General features: G+C 63.7%; 4 protein-coding genes across 4 annotated transcripts; all 4 read right to left on the reverse strand.

Annotated features, from left to right (window-relative positions):
* Positions 1-2,014: 2,014 nt before the first annotated feature.
* EMIHUDRAFT_357167 (hypothetical protein) lies at positions 2,015-2,815 on the reverse strand. The gene has a single exon (XM_005765283.1). The coding sequence runs from the start codon at positions 2,441-2,443 to the stop codon at positions 2,156-2,158; it is 288 nt and encodes a 95-aa protein (XP_005765340.1). The 5' UTR covers positions 2,444-2,815; the 3' UTR covers positions 2,015-2,155.
* Positions 2,816-8,954: 6,139 nt separating this feature from the next.
* Positions 8,955-9,715, reverse strand: EMIHUDRAFT_213153 (hypothetical protein; the record flags this gene model as incomplete). Its single annotated transcript, XM_005765284.1, has 2 exons — positions 8,955-9,209; positions 9,410-9,715. 2 exons carry the CDS (start codon positions 9,713-9,715, stop codon positions 8,955-8,957), a joined length of 561 nt encoding a protein of 186 aa, XP_005765341.1.
* Positions 9,716-13,585: 3,870 nt separating this feature from the next.
* On the reverse strand, positions 13,586-14,338 carry EMIHUDRAFT_437241 (hypothetical protein; the record flags this gene model as incomplete). Its single annotated transcript, XM_005765285.1, is given in 3 exon segments — positions 13,586-14,172; positions 14,184-14,236; positions 14,251-14,338. A coding segment is annotated over 1 exon segment (429 nt), but the record flags the coding sequence as incomplete, so codon positions are not given.
* Positions 14,339-14,411: 73 nt separating this feature from the next.
* EMIHUDRAFT_213155 (hypothetical protein) lies at positions 14,412-15,812 on the reverse strand (the record flags this gene model as incomplete). Its single annotated transcript, XM_005765286.1, has 1 exon — positions 14,412-15,812. The coding sequence occupies one exon, from the start codon at positions 15,810-15,812 to the stop codon at positions 14,412-14,414; it is 1,401 nt and encodes a 466-aa protein (XP_005765343.1).
* Between the last annotated feature and the right edge of the window lie 7,482 nt (positions 15,813-23,294).

The raw sequence follows: 23,294 nt of genomic DNA on the forward strand, positions 1-23,294 counted from the left end.
CTAGTATGGGAGGTCATCTGGCTACCGCGAGAGCGACCCAACTCGCCGACGTTGTCCGATGATTGTGCCTCAAAGTCAGCCTCCGGAGGCTATCGTGGGGTCGAGCCGGCGGTAGCCGTGACATGTGGTTCCACCACCCCTCGCAGGCTTTGCCTCTGACCGCCGCCGTTCCCAGGCTACCTAACGGGATGGAAAGGAAGGCTGGGCGAGCGTATAGAAGCGTGCTCGACCTTGTCGTGGCAGCCTGCACGGCAGCGCTGGCAGGCGCGATGAGCGTCGTGCCACCTGACCCAAGACGGGTCGCAGGCGTCGTACCGAGCGTGTCGAGACCGTGTCCTGATGTGATCTGCACGGGTGAGTCACGTCGGCGTCAAAGGAGCGACGTGCGACCTGTCAGAGCTTGATCTCCGATCTCAGCGGCGTCGAGTCGCCTTCGGCGGCGACAATTCGGTACCTCCCCAGGACTCGAACCGCGGCCGACTCTGCCATCGCGGCCGCAGCTGTTGAGCTCTTCGCAGAAGACTGGTGCCTCATATGCTGCCTCCCTGCGGATGCTGCCGGCGAGCCTGTCGGTCCGCTGTACTACAAGGATGTGATGACTCGATTTCGCCTCCCTCTCCTTCAGGCATTCGTGGCATCCTATGGGTCGTCCAGAGTATCGACCTCTGGCTTGTCAGCCGCCCCACCGAGGGCACCATGAAGTACAGCGATCGCCATCTCGCTGGCCTCTTCGCAGGCCCCCCCGACCGCGTCGAACTCATCGGCGCGGGCTCTCTCGGCTACGGGACCGGCCCCAGCTTCGGCTGAGGGCTAACAAGCTGCCGAGCCCAAATCACTGTGAGAGTCGTGATTTCTTGTTGGTCTTTAAAAATCTCTCTCTACCCTTTTTGCAACTAGTCTCAAGAGAAGCTCCGGATTCTTAGATAGACAGCTCCGGCCCGCAAAGCACTTGAGCCAAAAAGCATTTTACAATATACAATAGCAAAGAAAGAAAGAAAACAGACGGCCAAGCCAAGGGAGGGATGAGAGGACGGCGGCACGCCGCCACCACATAGGGATTTTAAGGGAGAGGAGTGTTGCTAGCCGTCGCCCCTTCATGCCACCTCGCGGTCGTCCCACCCACTCTCGTCGTTCTCTCTCCTGTCGCTTCATCCTCTGTCTCGTCGCTCTCCTCTGCCTCGTTCTGCGACGACGACGCCGCCTGCCGATCCCTTGCTCTCGCGGCTTCTCCCGCTCTCGGCGAGGCGTAGGTAGGTAGGTAGGTAGAAAGGTGAAGAAGCGTATTTGGGAAAAAGATCGGCATTTCTCCGACACACCAGGTGGCGTTTATTTTTGCTTGGGCGGGCCTCATGCCGGGGTAGGTAGGGTAGGGTCTGGGCCCTCCCGTCGGGTTTTTCCCTCTCTCACGCCGGAATTTTCACAGCAGAAAAAGAAATTTTCCGCGGAAACCGAGATGCCAACCCTCCCCAAGTCGTTGATCTGGTGCTTGTAGGGCTTGAGAGTGGCCTGCCATGTCACAGGAAGGACTGTGGTTGCAGGATAGTACCACCAGCCATCACTTTAGTTGGTATAGTACCCCACCTTCACCCATCCCGTGATTTCTTTTTTAGTTTCCCATAAGTAAGGTAGGTAGGTAGGTAGGTAGGTAGGGGCAGGGCAGGGGCCGGTCAGGTTTTTGCAGAATTTCAGCTTGAGGCCCGGCAAAGCAAAATAAACTATTAACAACGAAGGCGCTCTCAAAAATAAACGCCACCTGGACACACCTGTGTACGACATGATGAGGGCAAAATCTCCTCCGCCCCGCACTCCGCCGCCCCGAACTCCGCGCACTGCCGTTCGCAGGAAGCCGGCTCGGAGCCTAGAGCCCAGTCCGTGCAGCGGTGCACCACCTGCTCGGGCCATCAAGCATAACGGCGGCGACAGGCGACGGCAATGGATAATCATGATCAGCGTGGCGGCTGCGGCAGGGGCGCTGCTGAAACCGACGGCGGCGGGGATATCGCCACAGCCCCGCCGCACGCACGCCACCCCAACCTGGCGCCACGGAATCGCCCTCAAAGTCAAGGCTCCGGCGCGGGCGGTTGCGAGGGCGTTCGACATGCCGGCGGCGGAGAGACAGGCGGGCAGGACAAACAGGTCGGCGACGAAAGGGTTGCTAAAGGCGCGCGTGGCGGAGCTCGCGAAGCAGCTCCCGCCCCGCGCTGCGCTGCACGCGGTCGGAGTCGCCTCTTTGCTCGCACTCGCCACGTCGCCGCAAGTTGGCGTCTTCGCCGCGCGCCAAGCGCTCCTCTCCGCCGCCAGACCCATCGGCCTCGTTGCGGGCGGACTTGACAGCGCCGCGCCGGTCGCCGTCGCCGCCCCCGCCGCAGCAGCCTCCCTCGCCAAAGCCGTGAGTGCCGCCAGCAGCCCCGCCGCCGCCGCAGCGATTGGGCGCGCTGCCCATTCTCTCGAGGCTGGCCGCGTGCTCTCGGCTCGGCGGATGGCCATGCTGCCCGTCCTGACTGCATTCCTGCGCAGTACGGCGGCGAGTGGTGCGGCAGCCGTGCCGGCGGCCGCGGCGACCGGTGCGGCAGCAGGCGGCGCATCGACGGCTACGACTGCGAGCGTGATCGGCAGCAAAGCGCTCGGCCTGCTCTTGCCCCTCTCCGTCGCCAACCTGTTTGTTTGACGTCTCGATGGGTTTGCCTACAGATACAGCGACTGATGGGGTCATACGTGCACGAGCGTACGGTTGAGGTGTACGGTGTGATCAGGCGAGAGGTGTAGTGTGCAGTCGTCGAGAGTCTGTTCTGACCATATACAGCAGGGAGTCCACCGTGACGACGAAAATGCCTTTCTTTATTCTGGTGTACCTGTGTTAGTGCCAGTGCGCGCCAGTCCCGTGCCCAGTTTTGTGCGAGGGAGCTTGGTTGTAAAATTCTTTATCCGCACCTGTGTCGAGCCTGTCTCGTGTCTGCTGTGAGAGAGAGTTCTTTTGTTTAAATTCTTTATCCTGTGTTAGTGCCAGTGCGCGCCAGTCCCGACTCCCGTGCCCAGTGTTGTGCGAGGGAGCTTTGTTGTAAAATTCTTTAAAAAGCACGTCTTGTCCTTTCGCCTGCGGAAACGTTCAGGGCTCCCTAGATGTCACCCCGGAAGCTCCGACGAGTTGCCACCTCCACAGCAGCTCGGACCTGCGCACCTGTGCGCGAAGCTGCAAGGCCTTGGTTTCGCAGGACGCCGGAGTCGCAGGCTCAGGTAGGGGTAGGCTCAGGAGCACACACACTCACACTAGGTAGGTAGGTAGAAAGGTGAAGAACAGCCAGGCTCGGACTGGACACCAACGCGGTATGGGTGGACGCTAGACAGATGATGACGACACGCACGAGCGACACACAGACACAAAAGGCTCACAAGACACACAGCCAGCTGGCTGCCACATACCCTGAGTTGGCGTACACATAACTCAAGGCCATATCCTCCCTGTCGCCCCCCCCAGCACTCCAAGGTGCCAAGAGAAACAAACAAGAGCACAACAAACAACAGACCACAGGAAGTGACATGTGAGGCTAGAGCAGCATGCTCACACTCACAGGCTCAGGGGACCAACAAAAGAATTCGTCGACGGCCAGCTCCTCGAGCCGCACGCCCGCACCAATCCATCTCCACCGCGCTGCCAGCTGTCAAAGTGGGCAGCGCGGCCCTAGCTGCATGGACGACGGCTGCGGCTGTGATCTCGTCGAGGAGCGGCGAGCGCTCATCCGCGCCGAGGCTCACTCCGCCTCGCTCGCGCGGGCCGAGTGTGTCGCCCACAGGGAGCGGCTGGCGGCCGAGAGGACGCGGCTGCAGCAGCTCAGGAGCCGAGTGGCGCAGCTGCAAGCCGCGCAGCCGGTGCCTGTCTCACCGCAGCAGTGGGAGCCGACCGAGTGGGAGGACCCGGCAGACGCCAACTGGTGGGCCGCGGCCGAAGAGACGCTCCCGGGCACCGCCGGCTATGCGCCGCCGACGCAGTACGAGATCCTTCCCGAGTATCTTCTCTCGGACGCCGCTCGGAGGTTCGTCGGCGAGAACACCGACGGCCAGGGCATGAATCTGTTCACGTCGTGGCAGGCAAAGTACTTTCCGATGTGGGCAATCTACATGGCGACGAGCCGGAAACATGCCGACATGGCGCTGCTTGAGGCCGTCCAGCTGCCGTTTGAGGCGACGTGGGAGAGGACGCAGGGGGAGTTCTCCAAAGCCACGGCGACGCTGACGACGGAGGCAAAGGAGGGTGACCTCGAGCTGCGGGTGACACATCCCACGGCGACGGCTCCTCCGCAACCTGGCGCCGACGAGGGCTTCCGGCGAGGGGACAGGGTCCGGGTCGGAGAGGCAACGTCGCTGACGCACGAGTTCCACGACGTGTTCGAGTACAAGCACGCGGCGGGCGTGCTCGTGCTGCGGGGGAAACTGCACGGAAACTTCCCCAAGGGGACACCGGTGACCGCGCTGGCAGAGGTGGGCAAGAACGCGCCGCAGTCCCTCCCCGTGCCGTGGGTCGGCCACCCTCGCTCCGGACAGTCCACAGACTGGCTCGGCTGCCGCTGCTCGTGGCCGGTGACGCAGCTGTGCTACAAGCTCTGCCTCTCCTGCAACGCGCACCAGGCCGCGTCTGTCATCTGGATGCCGGTGGTGCTGCTCTTCGAGCTCGCGCTGCTCGAAGGCCTCCTCTGCGTCGAGGCGAGCACTGGACGATCTCGGCTAGATCTCGGCTAGATCTCGGCTAGATCTCGGCTAGATCTCGGCTGGACCTCGGCTGGACCTCGGCTAGATCTCGGCCCGATCTCGGCCCGATCTCGGCTCGATCTCGGCTGGACCTCGGCTAGATCTCGGCCCGATCTCGGCCCGATCTCGGCCCGATCTCCCCCGATCGCCGCTAGTTCCTCGCCACCATCCCCGACGGCAACGGACATCTCGACAACACCTTCGCGACCATCGGCGACGGCTCGGCGCCGCTCATCTCGCAGCAGACGGCCGCGGCGATCGGCCTCATCTTCCCCTTCTTCATCCTCGGCTTCCTCACGCTCAACAGCACCAACGCCTACTTCTTCGCCCTCTACCAGCAGCGCATCCTCCTCCGCTCCCTCGCCGCGCGGCCAGAGGCCAACGCGAGCGCGTACTGCACCCTCGTCTGGATGGCGATCTGGAGCGAGGTCGTGACGGTCGTCCTGCCCGCCTACCTGCCCTTCATCGGGCCGCTCGTCTTTGTGACGCACTACAAGTCCAACTTTGTGCAGCTCGCTAAGTACTATGTGATCATGGACGTCATCATCAACTTCCAGTACTTTTCCCTCTCGTTCGTCGAGTGGCTCTTCTGCCTCACCGAGGCGCAGATCGTCCGCACCACGCGCATGGTGGCGGGCCTCCGCGCCCAGCAGGAATGGCGCTCCGCCTTCTACCTCTACATGTGGTCCTTCTGGTTCGTCACTATCACGATGACGGTGGGGGGCCCGGCCCACCCGAGACGCACCCGAGATCATCCGAGATCATCCGAGATCATCCGAGATCATCCGAGATCATCCGAGACGCACCCGAGATCATCCGAGATCATCCGAGATCATCCGAGATCATCCGAGGTCATCCGAGGTCGTCCGATCATCCGAGATGCACCCCCCCCGCTCCTCCTCCGCTCCTCCTGCCCTGCTCCTCCTCCGTTGGTGGCGATGCGCGCCTACTCTGTTCCACATCTCCCCACACCTCCCCGCATCTCCCCACATCTCCCCACATCTCGCCACATCTCCCCACATCTCGCCACATCTCGCCTCATCTCCCCTCGCAGGTGGCGATGCGCGCCTACTTCTCGCTGCTGTGGCTGTGGACGGTGCCCGCCCTCGCGCTCCTCTACTGCATCTTCCTGCAGAGCTTCGAGTACTGCTTCGCCGGCGCCGCGGCCTGCCCGCCCCACACCGGCCCGGCAGTCCACTGCACGCAGATCCTGACGACGGCGACCTTCCTCGCGGGATTTGTGGTCTGGCGCGGCTGCTTTCTCTTCCCGTGCCTCTGCGCGCCCGAGGCGCCCTCCCCCCCACCCCCCCCCCCCTCCCTCCCCCCCTCGGCCACACACACACACACACCGCTCACCCGCGCGCACCGGGCCTTGCACTTTGAATGCCGTGCGGTGCCTTCTAGACGTGGAGTCGCGAGGGTCGCCTGGCCCTTGCCCCACCACCTCGTGTGTGTGTGTGGAGATGCTCACCTCACCTCGCCTGACCTGACCTGACCTGACCTGACCTGACCTAACCTAACCTGACTTGACCTCAGGTGCCCGGCTACCTCTTCTTCCCGCCCACCAGCCAGCCGGTCGCCCCGCCCGGGGTGCGGTGGATGAAGGAGGTGGTCGACGCGGACGGCTTCCTCCTCCTTCTCGACCGCGCAAGGCGGGGCTTCCCGCCGCCGGAGGACTGCGAGTGGCGCTTCGACCCAGCGCACGCGGGCTACAATCCCGACGGCACTCCGCGGCCGTACGCGCGCCACTTCATCCCCGGCGTCAGCGTGTACCGCAGCAGCGGCGCAAGCAGCCGCAAGCCTTGGTCGCTGCCGGCGCAGCCGCAGCTGCAGGCGATCGCGGCCGACTCGACCCTGTCGCTGTGAGGGTGAGCCGCCGTTGACGGAGTCCGCTTGGAATAGGCGACCCCAGACACCCCGGACAGCGAGGCGAAGGCGGGTGCGCAGCCGCTCACCGCGGTGCAGACTGGAGGCCGCACCAGAGGGATCCAGCCGCTCGGAGCGGTGAGGACAGCGAGGCAGTGGTTCGTCGGCGGCAGCGGTCCCAGTGGGTAGCGACCCGTCGCGATTCTTGTTCTTTGTGCCGCCTATTCGGCTCGGCTCTCATACATGAGTGTTGGGCCTTTGTGGTTGTGCAGTACTAGCTACTCGTGTACGTACTGTATACAGACACGCATTTGCACATGCAGAGTCGACGTTCAGGTTTAAGTTGCGTGCGTGCACTGCGGGGTGTCTGCCCGCCCTACGCACAGGATACACATTAGCAATCTAGTGCATCTCTATACATCTACTACTGTCTACTGACGTATACCCTATACCGTAGAGTAGATCCAAGAATCGCCAGACGCCACCCGCCCGGGCCACGTGCAAACACAAAATCTAAAAACACACGCCCCCACGGGGGGACGACGCGAGAGAGCTTGTGTGGCTGCTGTCGTGCTGAACATGATACGATCTTCGGTCAGCCCGCCCTGCTTCTGACTCCTCAAATCACGGTGTGAAGTCCTGCGCAGGGCGTGGTTGAGCCAGGCAGGGCCGCCTTGATCGACCTCACCATGACACGATGAGACAGCCGCCCTGCTTCTCCTCAAACACGGTGAAGTCCAGCAGGGCGGTTGAGCCCAACAGAGCCGCCTTGAGCGCCGTCGAGGAGCCCTCCGGGAAGACGACAAAGAAGTTGTCCGCGCTTCCTCATCGGCTGCCGCAACAAGGTCCGGGACACGGCAGTGAGCGCGCCCCGGCTGGCAGAGGGCAGCGCGTCAAGCGTATCCGACCCGCCCTCGCCGTCGGGCGTCCCGGCGGGCGGGAATGGCCTGCAGGTCACGTGCTCGACGGAGATCGACGCCGCCGACGAGGCGGGCTTCGCCAAGGAGAGCCTCAAGAGCGCTCTCGGCCTGAAGCTGATCCGCTGCATGTTCACGCGCGAGCCGCACAAGGTGCACTCCGGCGACCGCTTCTCGCCCTCCTCCATGCACTGGGCACGGCTGATGGGCAAGGTTGACGAGACCGGGTGGGGGGGCGCCGACCCCTTTCGCTTCTCAAAGTTGGTGCAAGCAGGCGCTCACCCGGGAGGCGCGTGCTACTTTGATCGGAGCCTCAAGGGGGCGTTCGGGTGGCAGTCTGAGGACATGACGTACAAACTGACGGGGAAGAATGAGGGGCGCGTGATCTGGGCGCTGAAGCAGCAGCGAGGTGAGATCTTTGCAGAGCCACTGGTCATGCACCGCCGGAGCCGGAGCGCAGGGGACGTGCCTCCAGCGCCAAAGCCGGAGAACAACGTGACGAAGCGCAGGAGATGGGGGTCGCAGGGAGGAGAGCCGAAGGAAGTGGCGCATTTGCAGCAGCCCTCGCAGCCGCAGCCGCAGCCGCAGCAGCGGCAGCCGGCGAAACATCAGCCGTCGAAACAACAAGCGCACCCGCTGCCGCCGCTGCCCCAGCAGCCGGACCCAGAGCAGCCGGAGCAGCCGGAGCAGCCGCAGCCGCCGCAGTCGCCGCAGCCGCCGAAGCCGCCGGAGTCGCCGGCGTCGCCGGCGTCGCCGGTGTCGCCGGTGTCGCTGGAGTCGCCGGGGCTGCCGGAGGGGCCGCAGGATCAGGAGATAGAGCCGCCCAGATCTCCGGTGCTCCGATCACCGCCCAGGTCTCCAAGCGCGGCGCTCCGTGCACGACTGGCCTCGTGCTCTCCCCGATGGCGCTCACACGCGCGGCGCGCGGCCAAGGCGGTACAATGAGGCCAACGTGGTACGTGCACGCCCCCTACCGCCCTAGCCCCTACGGCTTTACGGGACAGCTCCAGGGCCAACTGCATGAAGTTAGAAGTCCAAGTCTCGCCTCGCGGAGTTGCAGAGAGAGGTGTTTAAGAGATCTTGCGCCGCAAGGCGCTTTTACTTGCCGCGGGTGCATGCCCCCCAGCGCCCAGGCGCGGAGCTCGGTCGTCCTCGTCGGTGTCATATCATATGTGTGGAGAAGTTTACCTTACCTTACCTTACCTTGTCATATCAGCGAGTTTTTTGTATTCGTTTGACGACCCAGTGGCAGCTGGAAGACAGGAAGAGGTGTGTCGCGTGTCGGCTAGAATTTTACGAGGTGTTTAGACACTGCAGCCGTGTTGATAGTTATTAGCGCTCTTAATACTAGCTCAAGCCAAAATATGGTGCAAGGTGCAAGCGTGTGCAGGTTACGTATCTAGATACTGGCTCGCGCTCTGACTGTCGCTAATCGGCGTGTCCTCTCCAACCTTGTTCCGGCGGTCTGGCGCTCGCCTGTACGACGCCGCTCATCACGGCGCACAGCGAGGCGGAGAGGGTGTCCACTTCGTCCCGCGAGTCGAGCAGCTCGCCGAGCGGCTGGTCACTCTCCGCTCCGCTAGTCTTGACGCCCCGACTCCGCGCGTCGCCGGTAGCCTCGCGCCGCCTCTGCCGCTCGCGCCGCTCCTCCGCCCGCTGCGCCTCGGCTGCCGCTCGCCGCGCCTGCGCCAAAGTGGACATTCAGTGCACGTTCAGTGGGTAGAGAGGTGGCTCTCTTGGGTGCGGCGGCACTGCTGGCGGGCCGCCTGCTGCTCCGCCTTGAGCGCTGCGATGGCGTCCTGGTGGCTGACAGACGCGTCTCCACGTGGCCGCTGCCCGGGTCTGGCGCCGTGACCGCCGCGGCCGCGGCCGCCGGCTGCCACCGCCTCACTCGCGCGGACGCGGAAGCTCTCGGGCTTGAAGCCGCCTCTCCGCGCTGCGGCCTCTGCGTAGTAGGCTGCCGGCCTGGTGCCTTCGACATTGCAGGCGGCGTCGGTCGACGCGAGATGAAGCCCGGCAGCCGATGTGTCAGTCATCCGCGGCGGAGGCCCGGCTTCGTCGATTTCTGTGACTTGACGAGTGGCGGCACGTGCGTTGGCACACTTGACAGCACCGCACGAGAAGCAGGACTGGCGCTGGCCGAGGTTGATCGCGCCGCATGCCGCGCAGACCCAGTCGCGGAGGCGCATAATCCACAGAGGTGGAAACAGTGGGAGGAGGCCAGGTGCCGGTCGGGGTGGGGAAGGAAGCTATCGAGGGGGCCGTCGAAGCCCGAGAGAGAACAGACCCAGCGGCGGCGGGGTTCGGACTTTTTGCGGGTGTGGTGTGGTTGACTGGTGTCGCCTTCCCATCAATCAATCAATCAGTCTGGTGTGTCGAGCTCCTGTGTGGCCGTCACCGCCCGTCTTGCGTCCACCCATACCGCGCCGGTGTCCCAGTCGTTGGTCGGACTGTGTTTCGCCTTCCTATCTTCTATCAAGACCAAACCCCCCCACCTGCTAACGGGCCAGGCCTCTAGAGACAGGACCATACCCCCCCACTCCCCTCCCTCGCCCCACCGCCGGTCGCCTTAGTTACTGCTAGGCTCCAGGAGAGAGCTGGCTGCAGACACCGACACGCACACTAGATCGCGCCGTCTTCCACGCCAGCACCGGCCGCCCCTGGGCCCAGCCGCCGCACCGCCACCGCCTCCTCCGTGCCGGCCTGGCGCCACGATCAGTCGAGGCCCTCGACGAAATCCATTGGCAGCGGCGGGGCCGCTCCTGGCATATCGCCGGTCGCACCCGCGCTCGGCGAGTACAGAGTGTCCGCTTGGCGCAGCAGGTGGTACAGTGCTCTGGATGGAGCAAGGCCAAGAGGGAGATGGGGAGGGTGCTTTGTGAGTGCCCTTCCGTGGATGGTTGCGAGAACAACTCCAATGTTCCTCATCCGCAGCGGCCGAGATGCGGAGTGTGTGTAAGCGCGGAGTGAGCGCGCTCGTTGAGACGTGCGCAGAATTCAACTTCGAAAGAATGAAAATGCAAGGGAGCGCAGGCCGGTTGATTTTCTCTCTTTCCCGTGCCCAGAAAGAAAGAAAGAAAACAGACAACCCAAGGGAGGGATGGGAGGACGGAACGCCGCCACCACACAGGGATTTTAAGGAGAGGTGTGTGGTGCGCTAGCCGTCGCCCACCCTAGGGAGTCTGCCTCTTCCTATCTCTCTTCGCAGTCTCTCTCCGATTCTCGCTGCAACCTTCATGCCACCTCGCGGTCGTCCCACTCTCGTCGTTCTCTCCCTTGTCATTTCCTCCTCTGTCGCGTCGTTCCCTTCTGCCTCGTCCTGTGACGCCGCCGCCTGCCGGTCCCTTGTTCTCGCGGCTTCTTTCGCCTTTCGGCGCCCAGTGCCGCGCTGCATTTTAAATTCTTTTCTACGCGAAGACGCGTCCCTGCCATGGTCAACAAACACTGGGCGCTGGAGTTCACGTGGAACCCCGCTGTCGACTCCGGCGGCGACCGTCGAGACGAAGTCCGAGCTCACCTCCTCCTCCGCGCTGAGGGCCTCATCTTGAACCGGGGTCCGGTGTGCGCATTCGCATGCGTTGATGACGGGCTCGGCCTGCGAGCCTTTGCCGTCCTGAGGGCAGGCAGGCAAGCAGAGAGCTGGTTCCGCAACAAGTTCCAGACCAGCAAGTTCCAGACCGGATCATGGAGCGAGTCGGAGGTTGCCCCGCCAGAGACGGGCAACAAAAATGCACAGGAGGACAGGCTGCAAAAGTGGCGCAGCCGCTTCCGTGATGACCCCAACTATCCCAACTATAAAGAGAGGCCACGGCCGCCCTCCGCCGAGGAGACCCCGCAGCCCCTGAGCTCGGCCTCGCCTGAAGCGAACGATCTGGTGCGGGAGCTCGGGCAGTTCGGCCCTCTGTCCGACATCCTGACGCAGCCAGACCAGGAGATCGTCGATTGGCTCTTGAAGAACGCCGAGCCGTCTCTCGTTTGCGACTTCGGGGCTTTCGGTAGCAACGTGCTGCCGTTCCTCTCCGCGCCGCCTGACTTGACGCACACCCTCGCATCAGTCAAAACTGGCTGCGAGACGCTGCTCCTGCCGGAGAATCGGAAGCGTCTGGCAGAGCACATGGGCAGCCTCGGCTACCGCAGCGGCAGCGGCGGACCAACGCTTTTGGCAATCAGGCAGGCGTGGGCTGCGCGCCTGGCCCGCGTCCGTGTCGAGCTGCGCATGCTCTTCCCCGATGGGCTGGTCGCGGACGAGGAGGAACTGCCCTTCCGACGGAGCGGCGGCGGCGGCGGCGGCGGCGGTGCGGACTGCGGCGGCGGCGGAGGCGGCGGCGGCGGCGGCGGCGGAGGCGGAGGCGGCGGCGGCGGCAGCGGCGGCGACGACGACGACGACGCGCGCCACGCGCCGCCGCGCCCGGACAAGGTCGAGTTGCTCAACAGGTGGCACGCCGAGCAGCAGTCGGCGCGGCGCAACGGCGGCGGCGGCGGCGGCGGTGGCGTGGGAGGAGGCGGCGGGGGAGGAGGCGGCGGCAGAGGGGGCAGCGGCGGAGGCGGCGGCGGCGGCGGGGACGGCAGCAGCGGCAGCGGCGGCGGGAGTGGTAGCCGCGGCGGCCTTGAGGCGATGCAAGTGGAGGCGGCGTCCGATGCTGCAGGCCTCTCTGCCATCGTTGCTTGCGTTGGCGTCGTCGAGGACACGGCGATCCCGCAGCTCGATTCCATGCTCGACGACATGCTCGCGCAGGGCCAGCTGAGGGTCAGTGCGGCGGACTTGCAGCAGTTGCCCCTCTTTCAGAGAGCTTTCACGCCGGAGGAGCTCTCCTGCATTGGCGGCTGGGCTGCTTCGGCAGAGGGCCGGGTTGTGCCTCAGCGTTTGCCCGGTTCATGCATTTTGTGGAGCGACGACGGCGAAGGCCGCACCATTCGGTCTGATCTGCTTGGCTCGCGCCCTGTCGTGTGCCTCCGAGTGCCCCTCGACCTCGCCCTCGTGCTTGCGCGTGTCCGCACGCCGCACGTTCTATGCGGCAGCGCGATCTCCCTCCTCTGGTCGGCCATCAAAGCCGGCCGCCTCGGCGTCGTGCAGCAGCTGCTCGCCTCCGCACCGGCGCTGCTGGACGATGAACTCGACCCGAGCATTCTGCGGGAGGCGGGCACGTACGACTGCGAGCCGCTCTACATCGCCTGCAGCGAGGACGGCCTCCCTCTCGACACGCGGTTCGAGATGGTGCGGACCCTCGTCTCCGCCTACAGGGCGCGGGCTACGCAGCAAGGCGTCGAGGGGAACATCTTCTACGTGATCAACCGAGGGTGGAGGCCATCCGCCGAGTACCGGGCTCTTCAGGCGGCTCGCGAGCGCGGTTTTGACGACATCATGCGCTACCTCATTGAGAGCGGCGTCCCCTTCGACAGCAGTGCGGAACCCGACCCCGCCGCGCGCGATAAGATTGATCAGATCCTGTTTCCGCACCGTATCTCCATGGACACGCTCAACCTGAACAGCGGGGCCAACGTGATCACTGACGAGAAGATGTTGCACGCGCGCCAGCTATTCGGTCGCAACAACGCCATGGCCTGGGGCTACCTCGTGGGCAAGCACAACTTGGAGGACCGCGCACCTCCCGGTTGGTGGGCGTCTCTCGACCCCGACGAGGTGAAGAGCAGGGCGCTGCGCGACGCGATCGACACGGAGGCCAGGCTCCGGGACGTGCGCAGCCGAACGCTGCTCGCCGAGCAGGAGCGAATGCGTGAGGATCTGCTGGCGGAGCAGCTCGCGTACTCAAATCTGAGGTCGGCGGCGGCCGACCCGAAGCTCCTCTGCTTTGTCTGCAACCCCGACAACGATCCGGACGTATCCTCGCTGCCGCAGGCGCTCAACGATGCGCTGGCCGCCTCGCAAGCCATCCCCGCTCACATCTTTGGCGGCACGCAGTACTCGAAGGTGGGAGGGAAGCGGACGTTGCAGGAGGCGCAGTCCGCGGACCGCGATTGCTCGTTTGCGAGGCTCAAAGAGGAGCTGTCGGCGAGGAAGCCGTGCTACTTTCTCTTCTCGGGCCACGCCGATGTGACCGGCCCTTTCCGCGAGAAGCGGCTCGGTTTCACTAACTCGGAGGGCCAGATCACGTCGACGGAGGTGGACAACGACCAGGTGGCAGAGCTTCTGGCCCGGAGCCAAGTTCGGCTGGTCGTCCTCAACGGCTGCGAGTCTCTCGAGCTCGCGAAGGCGTGCATCCACAAGGGCGTGCCGGCGGTCGTCTGCTGGGAGACGGTCGTGCCAGACGAGGCGGCGTACCTTTTCGTCCGTGGCTTCTTCCGCAAGCTTGCCGAGAGCCAGGAGGCTGTCGTGAGCAAGGAGGACTTCGAGTGCGCCTTCGACGTCGGCAAAGAGGCCGTCGTGAGCAAGAAGTCGGTCCACTTGACTGTTGTATCGGGCGAAGTCGTGACCTGCACGAAGCCGTATTTTGAGTTCGCCGACCCCATGGACAAGGATGGCAATATCATTTGCGACTTTGGCGTGAAGGGAATGCTCGAGAGCGGCAGCTACGCAGCCGGAAAGCCGGTGCTGCTGGCGGCGGAGGGGGAGCGGCGCTGGGAGTACCGAGCGGGCGATTGGCGGGCAGTCGATTAGCGCGCGCCGCGCTCGCCGCGCCAGGGACTAGAGCCGAGCGTACTCTACTCGCCACGTTTATCTCTGGCGCGTGGCCCGCCCACCTCTCCGCTCTCCCACTCCCTCCCGCCCGAGCATGCCATGCGTTTTTTATAGAGAGTGAGTGTGTACGTGGGTGGCGCATATGCCTTACAGTCAGCATGCAGTACTAACCTATAGCAGTGAGTGTGACGGCACGCGTATAGTCCATGCGGCAGCGACGCCGCACGCTGGTGACGCCGCGAGCGCGACTACCACGTGCGCAACAGCGCGCTGCCGTCGTAGCGCTGGTAGGCGAGGAGGTACTCGGGGTAGACGTACGTGCCCTTGAAGACGACAAACTCGCGGTAGCGCTGGATGGCGCCGCCGAGCTCTGCGATGAGCGAGTGGTAGTGCATCGTGGGCGTGATGCCCGGGATGGGCGCAAGCTCGCGGAACGTCACCGGGAAGATTGGGTGGCCGCCGTCCATTGCGCACGCATCTTCTCCCGTATGCTGGGTGCGAACAGAATGCCCGAGGGCGACGCGGCAGGCGAGCACGTAGAAGACGTCGCCGGGGTGCCGCACGGTGTTGCCGCCGTACAGCCGCCTGTGCAGCTCCATCGATGCGTCGTAGCGAGGGTCGGCAGACACGTACTGGTCGGTCTTGCCGACGTCTTCGGCGAGGTAGATGCCGTCGCCAAAGGCGGAGCCCGCGTTGACACCGCTGAACCGCTCGTTGAGGCCGTTGGCGAGGAGGTCGAGCAGCCTCTCTGGGCTCGTGCCATGCAGCAGCAGCCTCTCGTTTGCGCCCTGCGCGAACTGGAAGCCGCGCGCCGGCGCAGGCAAGCCCGGCGGGTTCTGGACGCCTGTCCTACGAAGCTTCTCCATCTCCGCCCCGACGCCGCTCACTGCCGCCTGGTACTGCGCCTGCCGTGCAGGGTGGTCGATCCTCCAGGCGCAGCGGAGCTTGAGGTTGTCGAACGGACCGTACCGTTGTTGCACGTCCTTGCCCTTGCCGAGCTGGGACGGGTCCTGCGTCACGAGCAGCCCCGCGAGCGCGCGGAAGAGGTCTGGCTGCTCGCTCGAGACGATCGGCCGCAGCGCGAAGCCAATCTCGGCGAGCGAGTTGCTCGCCTTTGCGTCTCGCGCACCGCTGCTGCCTTGCCCGCCGAATGCCGCGCCGCCCCTCGGCGCGTGGTGCGGCGCTTGCCGGGCGTAGGCGGGTGTTAGCCCATGCTGGTGCACAGGGGCTGGCATGCTGGGATACATGCCACCGCAGAGACCGGCGCCGCCGGCGCCACTGCTGCTACAGCTCGGGCCGTGCTGGCACTGTGGCGGCATACCGGCGAATGCCCTGCCACCGACCGCGCCGGCACCGCCTGGCATCTGGCTACCCATGTAGCCGCCCGAGTAACCACTGGGCATGATGCCGCCCCTGGCGCCACCCGGGAAGCCACCAGCCAGCGATTGCATCATATCGGCACCAGTGTCAGGGCTTTGCACGTTCCCGTCATGCACTTCCACCACGGTGCCAGCCTGCGAGCCGGTCTCGATCCGCACTGTGCCTCCGCCGTTGCCCCAAGAGACGACTGTGCCGTTCTGCCCGTTAGCTCCGGAATAGGGGGCGTAGAGACCTACGACTCGCACGCGAGTGCCTGGGGGCGCGTGCATTTTGCCGCGTGAATAATGGCGATTTGGTTTCTTTTCGCTGGGGCTGCAGAATAATGAGGTGACTTGGACCACCAAGAGCTGGCTGGGGCTGCAGAAGCAGCGCATCTCAGTCGTTCTTCACACGGCCATCGCAGAGCAGGTCGTGAATGAGCTTGCCTGTGGCGGGGGTGGGCGGGTGCACGGAGCTATTGCAATAAGTGCCTCGCCACCCTCGCAGGAGTCGCTTAGGCGGCTCCCGTGGTGTACCTGTGTTAGTGCCAGTGCGCGCCAGTCCCGTGCCCAGTGTTGTGCGAGGGAGTTTTGTTGTAAAATTCTTTTCGCTGCGAGGGAGTTTTGTTGTAAAATCTTCTGCCCCCCTTTTTACTACTTTCCCGCCACTGCGTCACCTCATATCATCTCAACTCATTTCTTTTCTAGGCCACTCTCGGCTCTCGCTCCATCCCTTCGTCGCAGTCGCACACATGCACACTCCACACCGCACCGCGCGCCCGCCCACTGCCCCGCCCAGGCGGGAAAGAAGATATGAGGAGATGGGACAGCAAAGGAGGAAGCCACGAACACGTATGGGAGGTTTCAGTTGTGCGCCACGCTGCCCGGCGTTTCTCACTTTCCGGGACAGCCCCGCCTTTTGAGGCAAGAAAGTGACGGCTACCCCGTACGCCCTGTTGCTTCTACCCCAACGCCGACCGCCCATTCCCCCCTCCTCGTTCCCCCCTCGAATTCTTCGGCCCCGACAAGACGCCCGACGCTGGGCCTCTGCCCCGCACGCCCCCGCCCCTAAGCTACTATATCGGAATGCCGATCCAGTGGCGCTCCTTCCTCAGCACGACGACGTCGGAGTCCACAACAAACTCAATGCTGGAAGGTGCCAGCGGTGGACTCGTGTTCCGTCTGAACCACAGCTGTCCCGACTCGACCGCCGGCGTCCCGGTCCGCACTTGGAGCACTTGGAGTGCAGTCATTAACCTCACATCCAGGGCCGGGGAGCTCAGAAGCGCACCCAGCGGGCCGGATGATCGGTGTCGGGTTACGGGCAAGAGAGCCCCCAAGATGGCGGCTCGCGCCCCCGGCCGTGCACCAGCATGCCTCTCTAGTCCCGCCTGTGCCACCCAGATACCGAGGGCGGCGCGCACTCTTCGACTTGGGCTATTATCTGGCCTCGGGAGGGCGGCGGGGGGCAGCGGCGTAGAGGGGCGGCGGCGAGCTCCCGGTGGCAAATACTCGCCTCACAGTCCAAGATGGCGGCTCGCGCCCCCGGCCGTGCTCTGGCGTGCCTCTCTAGTCCTGCCTGCCACCCAGATACCGAGGGCGGCGCGCACTCTTCGACTTCTCTTGACTTGGGCTATTATCTGGCCTCGGGAGGGCGGCGGCGGCGGTGTACCAAAAAGTAGGGGCGGCGGCGAGCTCCCGGTGGCAAATGCTCGCCTCACAGTCCAAGATGGCGCGGCTCACACGCCCAACCATGCTCTGGTGCGTCGATTGGGTCGCGTCTGCTGCCCGTGTCTCTGTCTTATCGGCACGACGACAACAAGCTACCCCTAACCCTAACCCTAACCCTAACCCGTACCCTAACCCGTACCCTAACCCGTACCCTAACCCGAAGAACTCGGAGCATTCACCGAGAGCTCGCGTCAACGGACCGCTAGTTCCTCCATTCCGACCCGAAGCGGCCCGTTCTTAGGAGCTGCACAACGGCTTGAACTCTCTGACCCTAACCCTAACCCTAACCCTAACGCTAACCCTAACCCTACTCGAGTAACCCTCGCTCGGCTGTGGGTCAGGCTGTGCTGTATAAGGCGCGCGAGGCTGGGTGCTTTGCTACCTTGCTTGTGTCTCCCGTGGCCGGGACGCTTGGTTGGGTGGTGGGGGTGGGTCGGTCTGTGTGGGTGGGTTCCTCGCCTCATCAGCCGGGCCGTGAGGTGGGTGGTGCTGGGGGTGGGTTGGGTGGTTCCAAGCCTCAGCCGGACCGTGAGGTGGGTGGGGTGGGGTGGGTGGGTGGTTCTAAGCCTCAGCCGGGCCATGAGGTCGGTGGGTGGGTGGGTGGCTCAAGAAGCTCCGTGCACGTGAACGGAGGTGCAGAGGCACGTGGTCTGAGAAAAAACGAAACGCAGAGGTCAAGGGGGGAACGAAGAGAGGCGCAAAAGCTGCCCTCGCCTCGCCCTCGCCCGGCGCGACGCAGCGCGTTGAGTGCCCGCGCGCCTGTCCGGCCGCCTCGCCCACCAACCAACACTGCAGCGAGCCCGTGCATACTGCACGCCGTGCTGCGAAAACGCCGCCACTGCCGCCCGAGCAAGTAGACGCAAGCGACGCGAATCTGGCAATTTCCCGCATGCTCAGCCCACTTTATGCTGCTGACGCTCGCCCGCCGTCACCTGCGCCCTCGCAGATCCAACCAAGCACAATGGTTTTCACCTCCTATGTGACTACCGGCGTGCCGCACGCATACAACTGGCTCTTCAATATCTTCTTCTTCCTCGCCGCCCTCTTCTCAGACGTGCTGCTCATCAAAAGCTGCCTGGCTGCGGGCTTCATGTGGATGGTGATCGTGGCGGCGACGGGCAACCCACAGTGGGGAGATGGATGGGCTTCATCGTCGGAGACGCGGGTGCTGATCCTCGACATGCTGTGCTGGGGGGTTCTGGGCTTCGTCATGAACGGAATCGTCGTGGTGCTATTGCTGCGCGACGAGCGCCCGGTCCACTTCAAGACCAAGGAGGAGGAGCGGACGTGGCGCTTCTTCTACCGGCGCTCTGGCATGAAGCGGCTGGAGTTCGAGCAGGTGGTGCGACGCGGCGAGTTCGTCACCATCAAGGCCGGGGAGAGCATCATCGGCCTCCACGAGCACCTTCAAAGCTTCTTCTTGCTCATCGACGGTGTGGCCGAGCTGGAAGTCTCGCATGAGAGCAACCAGGAGCCGACGAAACGGCGGATTTTCAGCGGCACGCTTTTCGATCTCGCCGTTGCCAACGTGTTTGGCATACGGGTCGGGCTCTTGTCGCAGACGCACTTCGCGGCCACAGCCGTTACCGACTGCCGCCTCCTGAAGTGGAGCTTCGAGATGATGGAGGAGATGGCCACTAAGCTGGCGCCCTGCATTCCGGCCTTCTGGCGCAACATGCTGCTGTACCAGGTAAGCCAGCAGCTCTTCCTCGCGGACAGCGCACTCGCCGCCGCACTTCAGCCCGATGAGCTGCAAGTTTGCGCACGATTTGTGCCCTCGGAATCTGCGACTGGCGCGGCGGAACGCGATGGGTGGTCTTTGGGCACTTGCCGGTCGCTTGATTTCGACGCGCCGCTCACCGATGCCGAACAGGGCAAGAAGTCCTTCTTCCAGTGGCTCTGGCAGTCGATGCACCCGTTTCCGTATCCTGGCGTCCGGCACAACGGACTCGGGACGTCAGGCATCGCGGCGCGCACGCGGGTGCAGCTGCTGAAATGCGCCAACAACCAGCGGGCTAGCCAGCGGGAGACCGGCTGCGTCTGAGGGTGACCTGAGGCCTGGTCTGACAGCCTGACAGCAAACCCCTAACCCGGACAGCGCCTGACAGTGCCCGACAGCCCGACGCTCTGACAGCACTTTCTTCGACAGCCTGACAGCACGGATCTGACAGCCTGACAGCAGGGTCTGACATCGGAGGGGATCCGGTGCTGTCAGACCCTAGCGTGACGCAGCCTGACACGTGACACGCTGCCGGTGCCAGTACGGTAGCTAGTACCTCGGCGTGGAGGGGGCGGCCGCGGCGGCGGCGGGAGTGGGAGCGGCGACAGCGTGGCCGCCTCGTTTGCGTATTGAGTGTATGTACAACTCACTACTCAGGCGCGGCGGCGGCGCGCGGGGGTGGGCGGTGCGGGGGATGACGCACGCGATTCCTGGATGTCTGTGTGCCACTGTGGGGGGGCCCGAATGTGTGGGCCGTGTGTGTGCGGTGCCAGTGGTGTTGATCGCCCCCCCCCTCTGCCCCCACTCAGTAAAAAATTGTTCCAGTCTTAGCAAGCAAAAAAAAAGGAGCACACATGACTCAGCAAGTCCGCACCACAGCGACCCAGCCGGCGACCGCCACGGGCTCAGGCGAGACTTGTCGACGCGTTCCGGCTCAGCTTCACCGTGGTCATTGGGCGTCTGTCGACGTCAGGACCACCCATACAGCTCGCGGGTTTGAGGTCGCAAGGACCAAGATGGTGGCGTTTGGACATCCCAACCATCACACAAGACAGCCTGTAGGTGATGGCGGGACGGCGCAGTGTTTGTGGCACTCGGCAGTAGGCACCCGCGGCACGGCCCCGCTGTCGGCTCTCGCGGGCTGCGGAACCGGCCCCAGAAGGGGACGGTCCGGGCGAGTGTGGCAGCTCCTGCGCTAGCATGGGCACCCTGTATCATAGCACTACTGATCCTGGTCATAAGAGCTGCCAGGAATAGCGTCAGGAGCCGGTAGGAGTCAAAACCCCTCATATTTGAGACATCGTGTCCCATATACTCGCACAACGAGCCACAAGTCAGACCCTAACGTGACGCAGCCTGACACGTGACACGCTGCCGGTGCCAGTAGTACTGCGGTACTGCCGCCGACAGCTCTCCCGGGACACACGCGACAGCACACAGTGGCATGACGGCAGCGCTGACGCGTGTTAGGTGATTCCACACTCTGTGATGTTTAACTTAGAAAAAAAATTGCTTTAGAAGAAAAACGACACGCATATTCTCCCCCCTCCATTCTCTCCCCCTTGGCGTGGCGCGCCTCTCCCCCAGCTCTCGGTATCGCGTACTGCACGAGGCTACCGTGGGCCCCGCCTGCGCGCTGGGGGTTCCCTGCCCTGTCGGGAAGCCTAGCTCTGAACCTGGGGTCGCTACCTAATGCGGGGCGAATGAGTGATGAAGTTAGTGCCTTGGTGTGCTCGTTCCCCATGATGGCTTCCCCTGGTCTCGCGACCATGAATGAGAGCTCTCACTCCCAGGGTACTCCCGCGTATCTGGCTCCCTTATCCCCCCCCTCTTCCCTCCCCTTTCTCTCTCCGAGATGACCCGTGCTCTACGTGCCAAGGTTCGGTCCTCGGGGAGGGGGGATTGTCGGTGTGTCCTCGCGAGTTTTCTCGCTGGACGCCCAACAGCTTCGATTTCCCTCCTTAGCGCCCCGGGTAGAGCGTGGTCTCCCCTGGAGCCTGCCACGCCCGTTCTGTCTAAGCCCAGGGTTCAGCTTTCCAGTTGATCCTTATCGGACTGGTGAGTTCCTTCTCGCTGTCAGTGTGACGCCCCGGCAGACATTGGCAGCGGTGCTACACACACTACGCCATCTTTCGTTTGGGTTTTTAAGGGTGTTCTTTGTTAACAATTTCTACGGGCTAGCGATGTCGCAGTACATGCGCACTAGTTTGGCAGCAATAACGTCCCCGTGGCATGCTAAGGGGGCGCATGCGCACACCAGCCCCACGCGTCTGCCCTGCAGCATCAGGGAGAGGACTCTTCCCAGCATCTCTTTGCGCTGTTCTCTCGTGACTCGCGCTGTCCCGTGATGGATACGGAGGGGAGGGGTGTAGTCTCTCGCCACCTCCAGCGGAGGTCTCCCGTCTTCTAGAATCTCAGCAAACCCGTCGATTACGAGTCCTCTCTCTGCCTCTCCTCTCATGCCGAGAGGGTTGCCGAGGGGGGTGCCTCTCTGGATGGGTACTAGTGTGAGATCTGGATCTCGGGGTGGGAGTTGGTGCTTATTCAGCACCGTAACTAGTTGTCAGGCTGTGTTCTGCATGTCGGCGTTGGAGGAGGAGGAGGCCCCCCCCTGGCGGGCTCGCTTGCGGCGGCGGATCTCGTCCCTCTTGCTCTCCACCTCGTCCCTCGACGCCATGTTCTTCTTGCCGCCGCGGTACACGCCGATGCAGGTGCACATGAGCTGCGTCTCGTTGCCGATGAGTCCCATCTGTGCACGCAGGGGGGGAGGGGTCGGAGTGTTTTTCTTTATTTGAGGGAGGGTGTTTTTCTTTTTGGGTTGGAGCTGCCTGCTGGAGGTGGATGATGCGGTCCTGGACGGGCTTGCAGTACGAGGTCCGAGGGGTCAGCTTGAGGCACTTGTCGCAAAAGATGGTCATGTTCTTGTTGGTGAAGCCGACCTTCCAGTCGTACCCGTTCTTGTCAACGAAGATCGTCCCGAGGTGGTTCAGCTTGATCTGTGGGATGCCTTTGGGGTTGATGTTGAAGGCGTCCACGAAGGCGTTCTTCTGGACCTGCATGCGCCGATGGGTGTTGGGAGTGCGGTGGGTTGGAGAGGGTAAGGCGCAGAAAAAGAAAAAGAAATACCTCGCTGTGAAAGCCGAAGTAGGTCTTCGTCTTGTCGAGCTGGACGCCGTTGCGGTAGGCCATCGCGATGCCGTAGTTCTCGCAGAGGACGTACAGCCCTTTATTCAGGGACTCGCTCACGGACTGGTAGGTCTCGCCTCGGCCTGGGGCGGAAACGCGGTCGAAGTACATCAGCGTCCCCTCCTCCGAGGATTTGGACTGGTCCATGGCCCACCGGACGGCGGGGGCGTACGCTCCCCGGATCTGCGGGAGGATCTCGACCATGAGCTTGGCGCCGTAGCCCGTCGTGATCATCTTGGGGGGCTTTGCGATGGCGATGGGGTCCTGCGCGTGGGTTCGGTACTTTGTGAGTAGGGGATGGGTTCGGCCACTTGTGGGTATGGTGTGATTCGGCAGTTTGTGGGTGTGGCGGATTGAGAGTCTTAATAGGTAAGGAGCATGGGCGTTCCTGTTTGATGCCTCCGCGGACGACGTGGATCTCACAGTAGTACGTCTGGGAGGAGAGCTGCAGGGCCTCGCCCCCGAACGCCTTGATCACGCTCTTGCGCAGGTTGGTGATCCCGAGCGAGCAGCCGCGCGGCACCTTGAACTCGCGCACGAGCGTGTTGTGGACCTCGCCCTCGTCGATGGTCCCGAGAAGGGCGCCCGGCTGGGGCGGGGCGGACAGGCGCAAGTGGATGTCAGAGGGGTCGGGCTTGTTGCGGTCGATCTTGACTGGGACCGAGTCTTCCACGGCGTCGTCGACGTCGGCGACCGAGAAGACGATCGTGCCGCCGTCCGGGATGTCGTTGGGGTCCCCTGTGGTGAGGGGGGGAAGGAGGGGGGAGGGAGGGAGGGGGGGTGAGGAGAGAAGAAAAGAAACCGAGGGCCAAGTGGTTTGGCTATCCGCCTCCCAGGAACTTCTCGACGAAGTAGGAGTTGATCGTCGTCGTGACCCCGATGGTGGCGATGGAAGAGGCCATGGACTCGAACGTAAATCCGTCCTGAAGCTCGCCGAGAAGGTAGAAAGTAGAGTTCCTGCCATGCTGCAGAGTGAGTTTGTGCTCGAACTCGTCGTGGCCCGCCTCGATGAACATCGCGGAGACGATCGTGGCGACGTGCTCGGCTTTGATGCCGTTGCCGGCCTTCATCACCAGCATCTTCTCCTTGAGGGGCGCGTCGGGGACGTCGAAGGTTCATGTCCTGGCACATTCAGG

Source organism: Emiliania huxleyi (assembly GCF_000372725.1).
Source record: "Emiliania huxleyi CCMP1516 unplaced genomic scaffold EMIHUscaffold_56, whole genome shotgun sequence".
In the NCBI taxonomy this organism is placed as follows: Eukaryota; Haptophyta; order Isochrysidales; family Noelaerhabdaceae; genus Emiliania; species Emiliania huxleyi.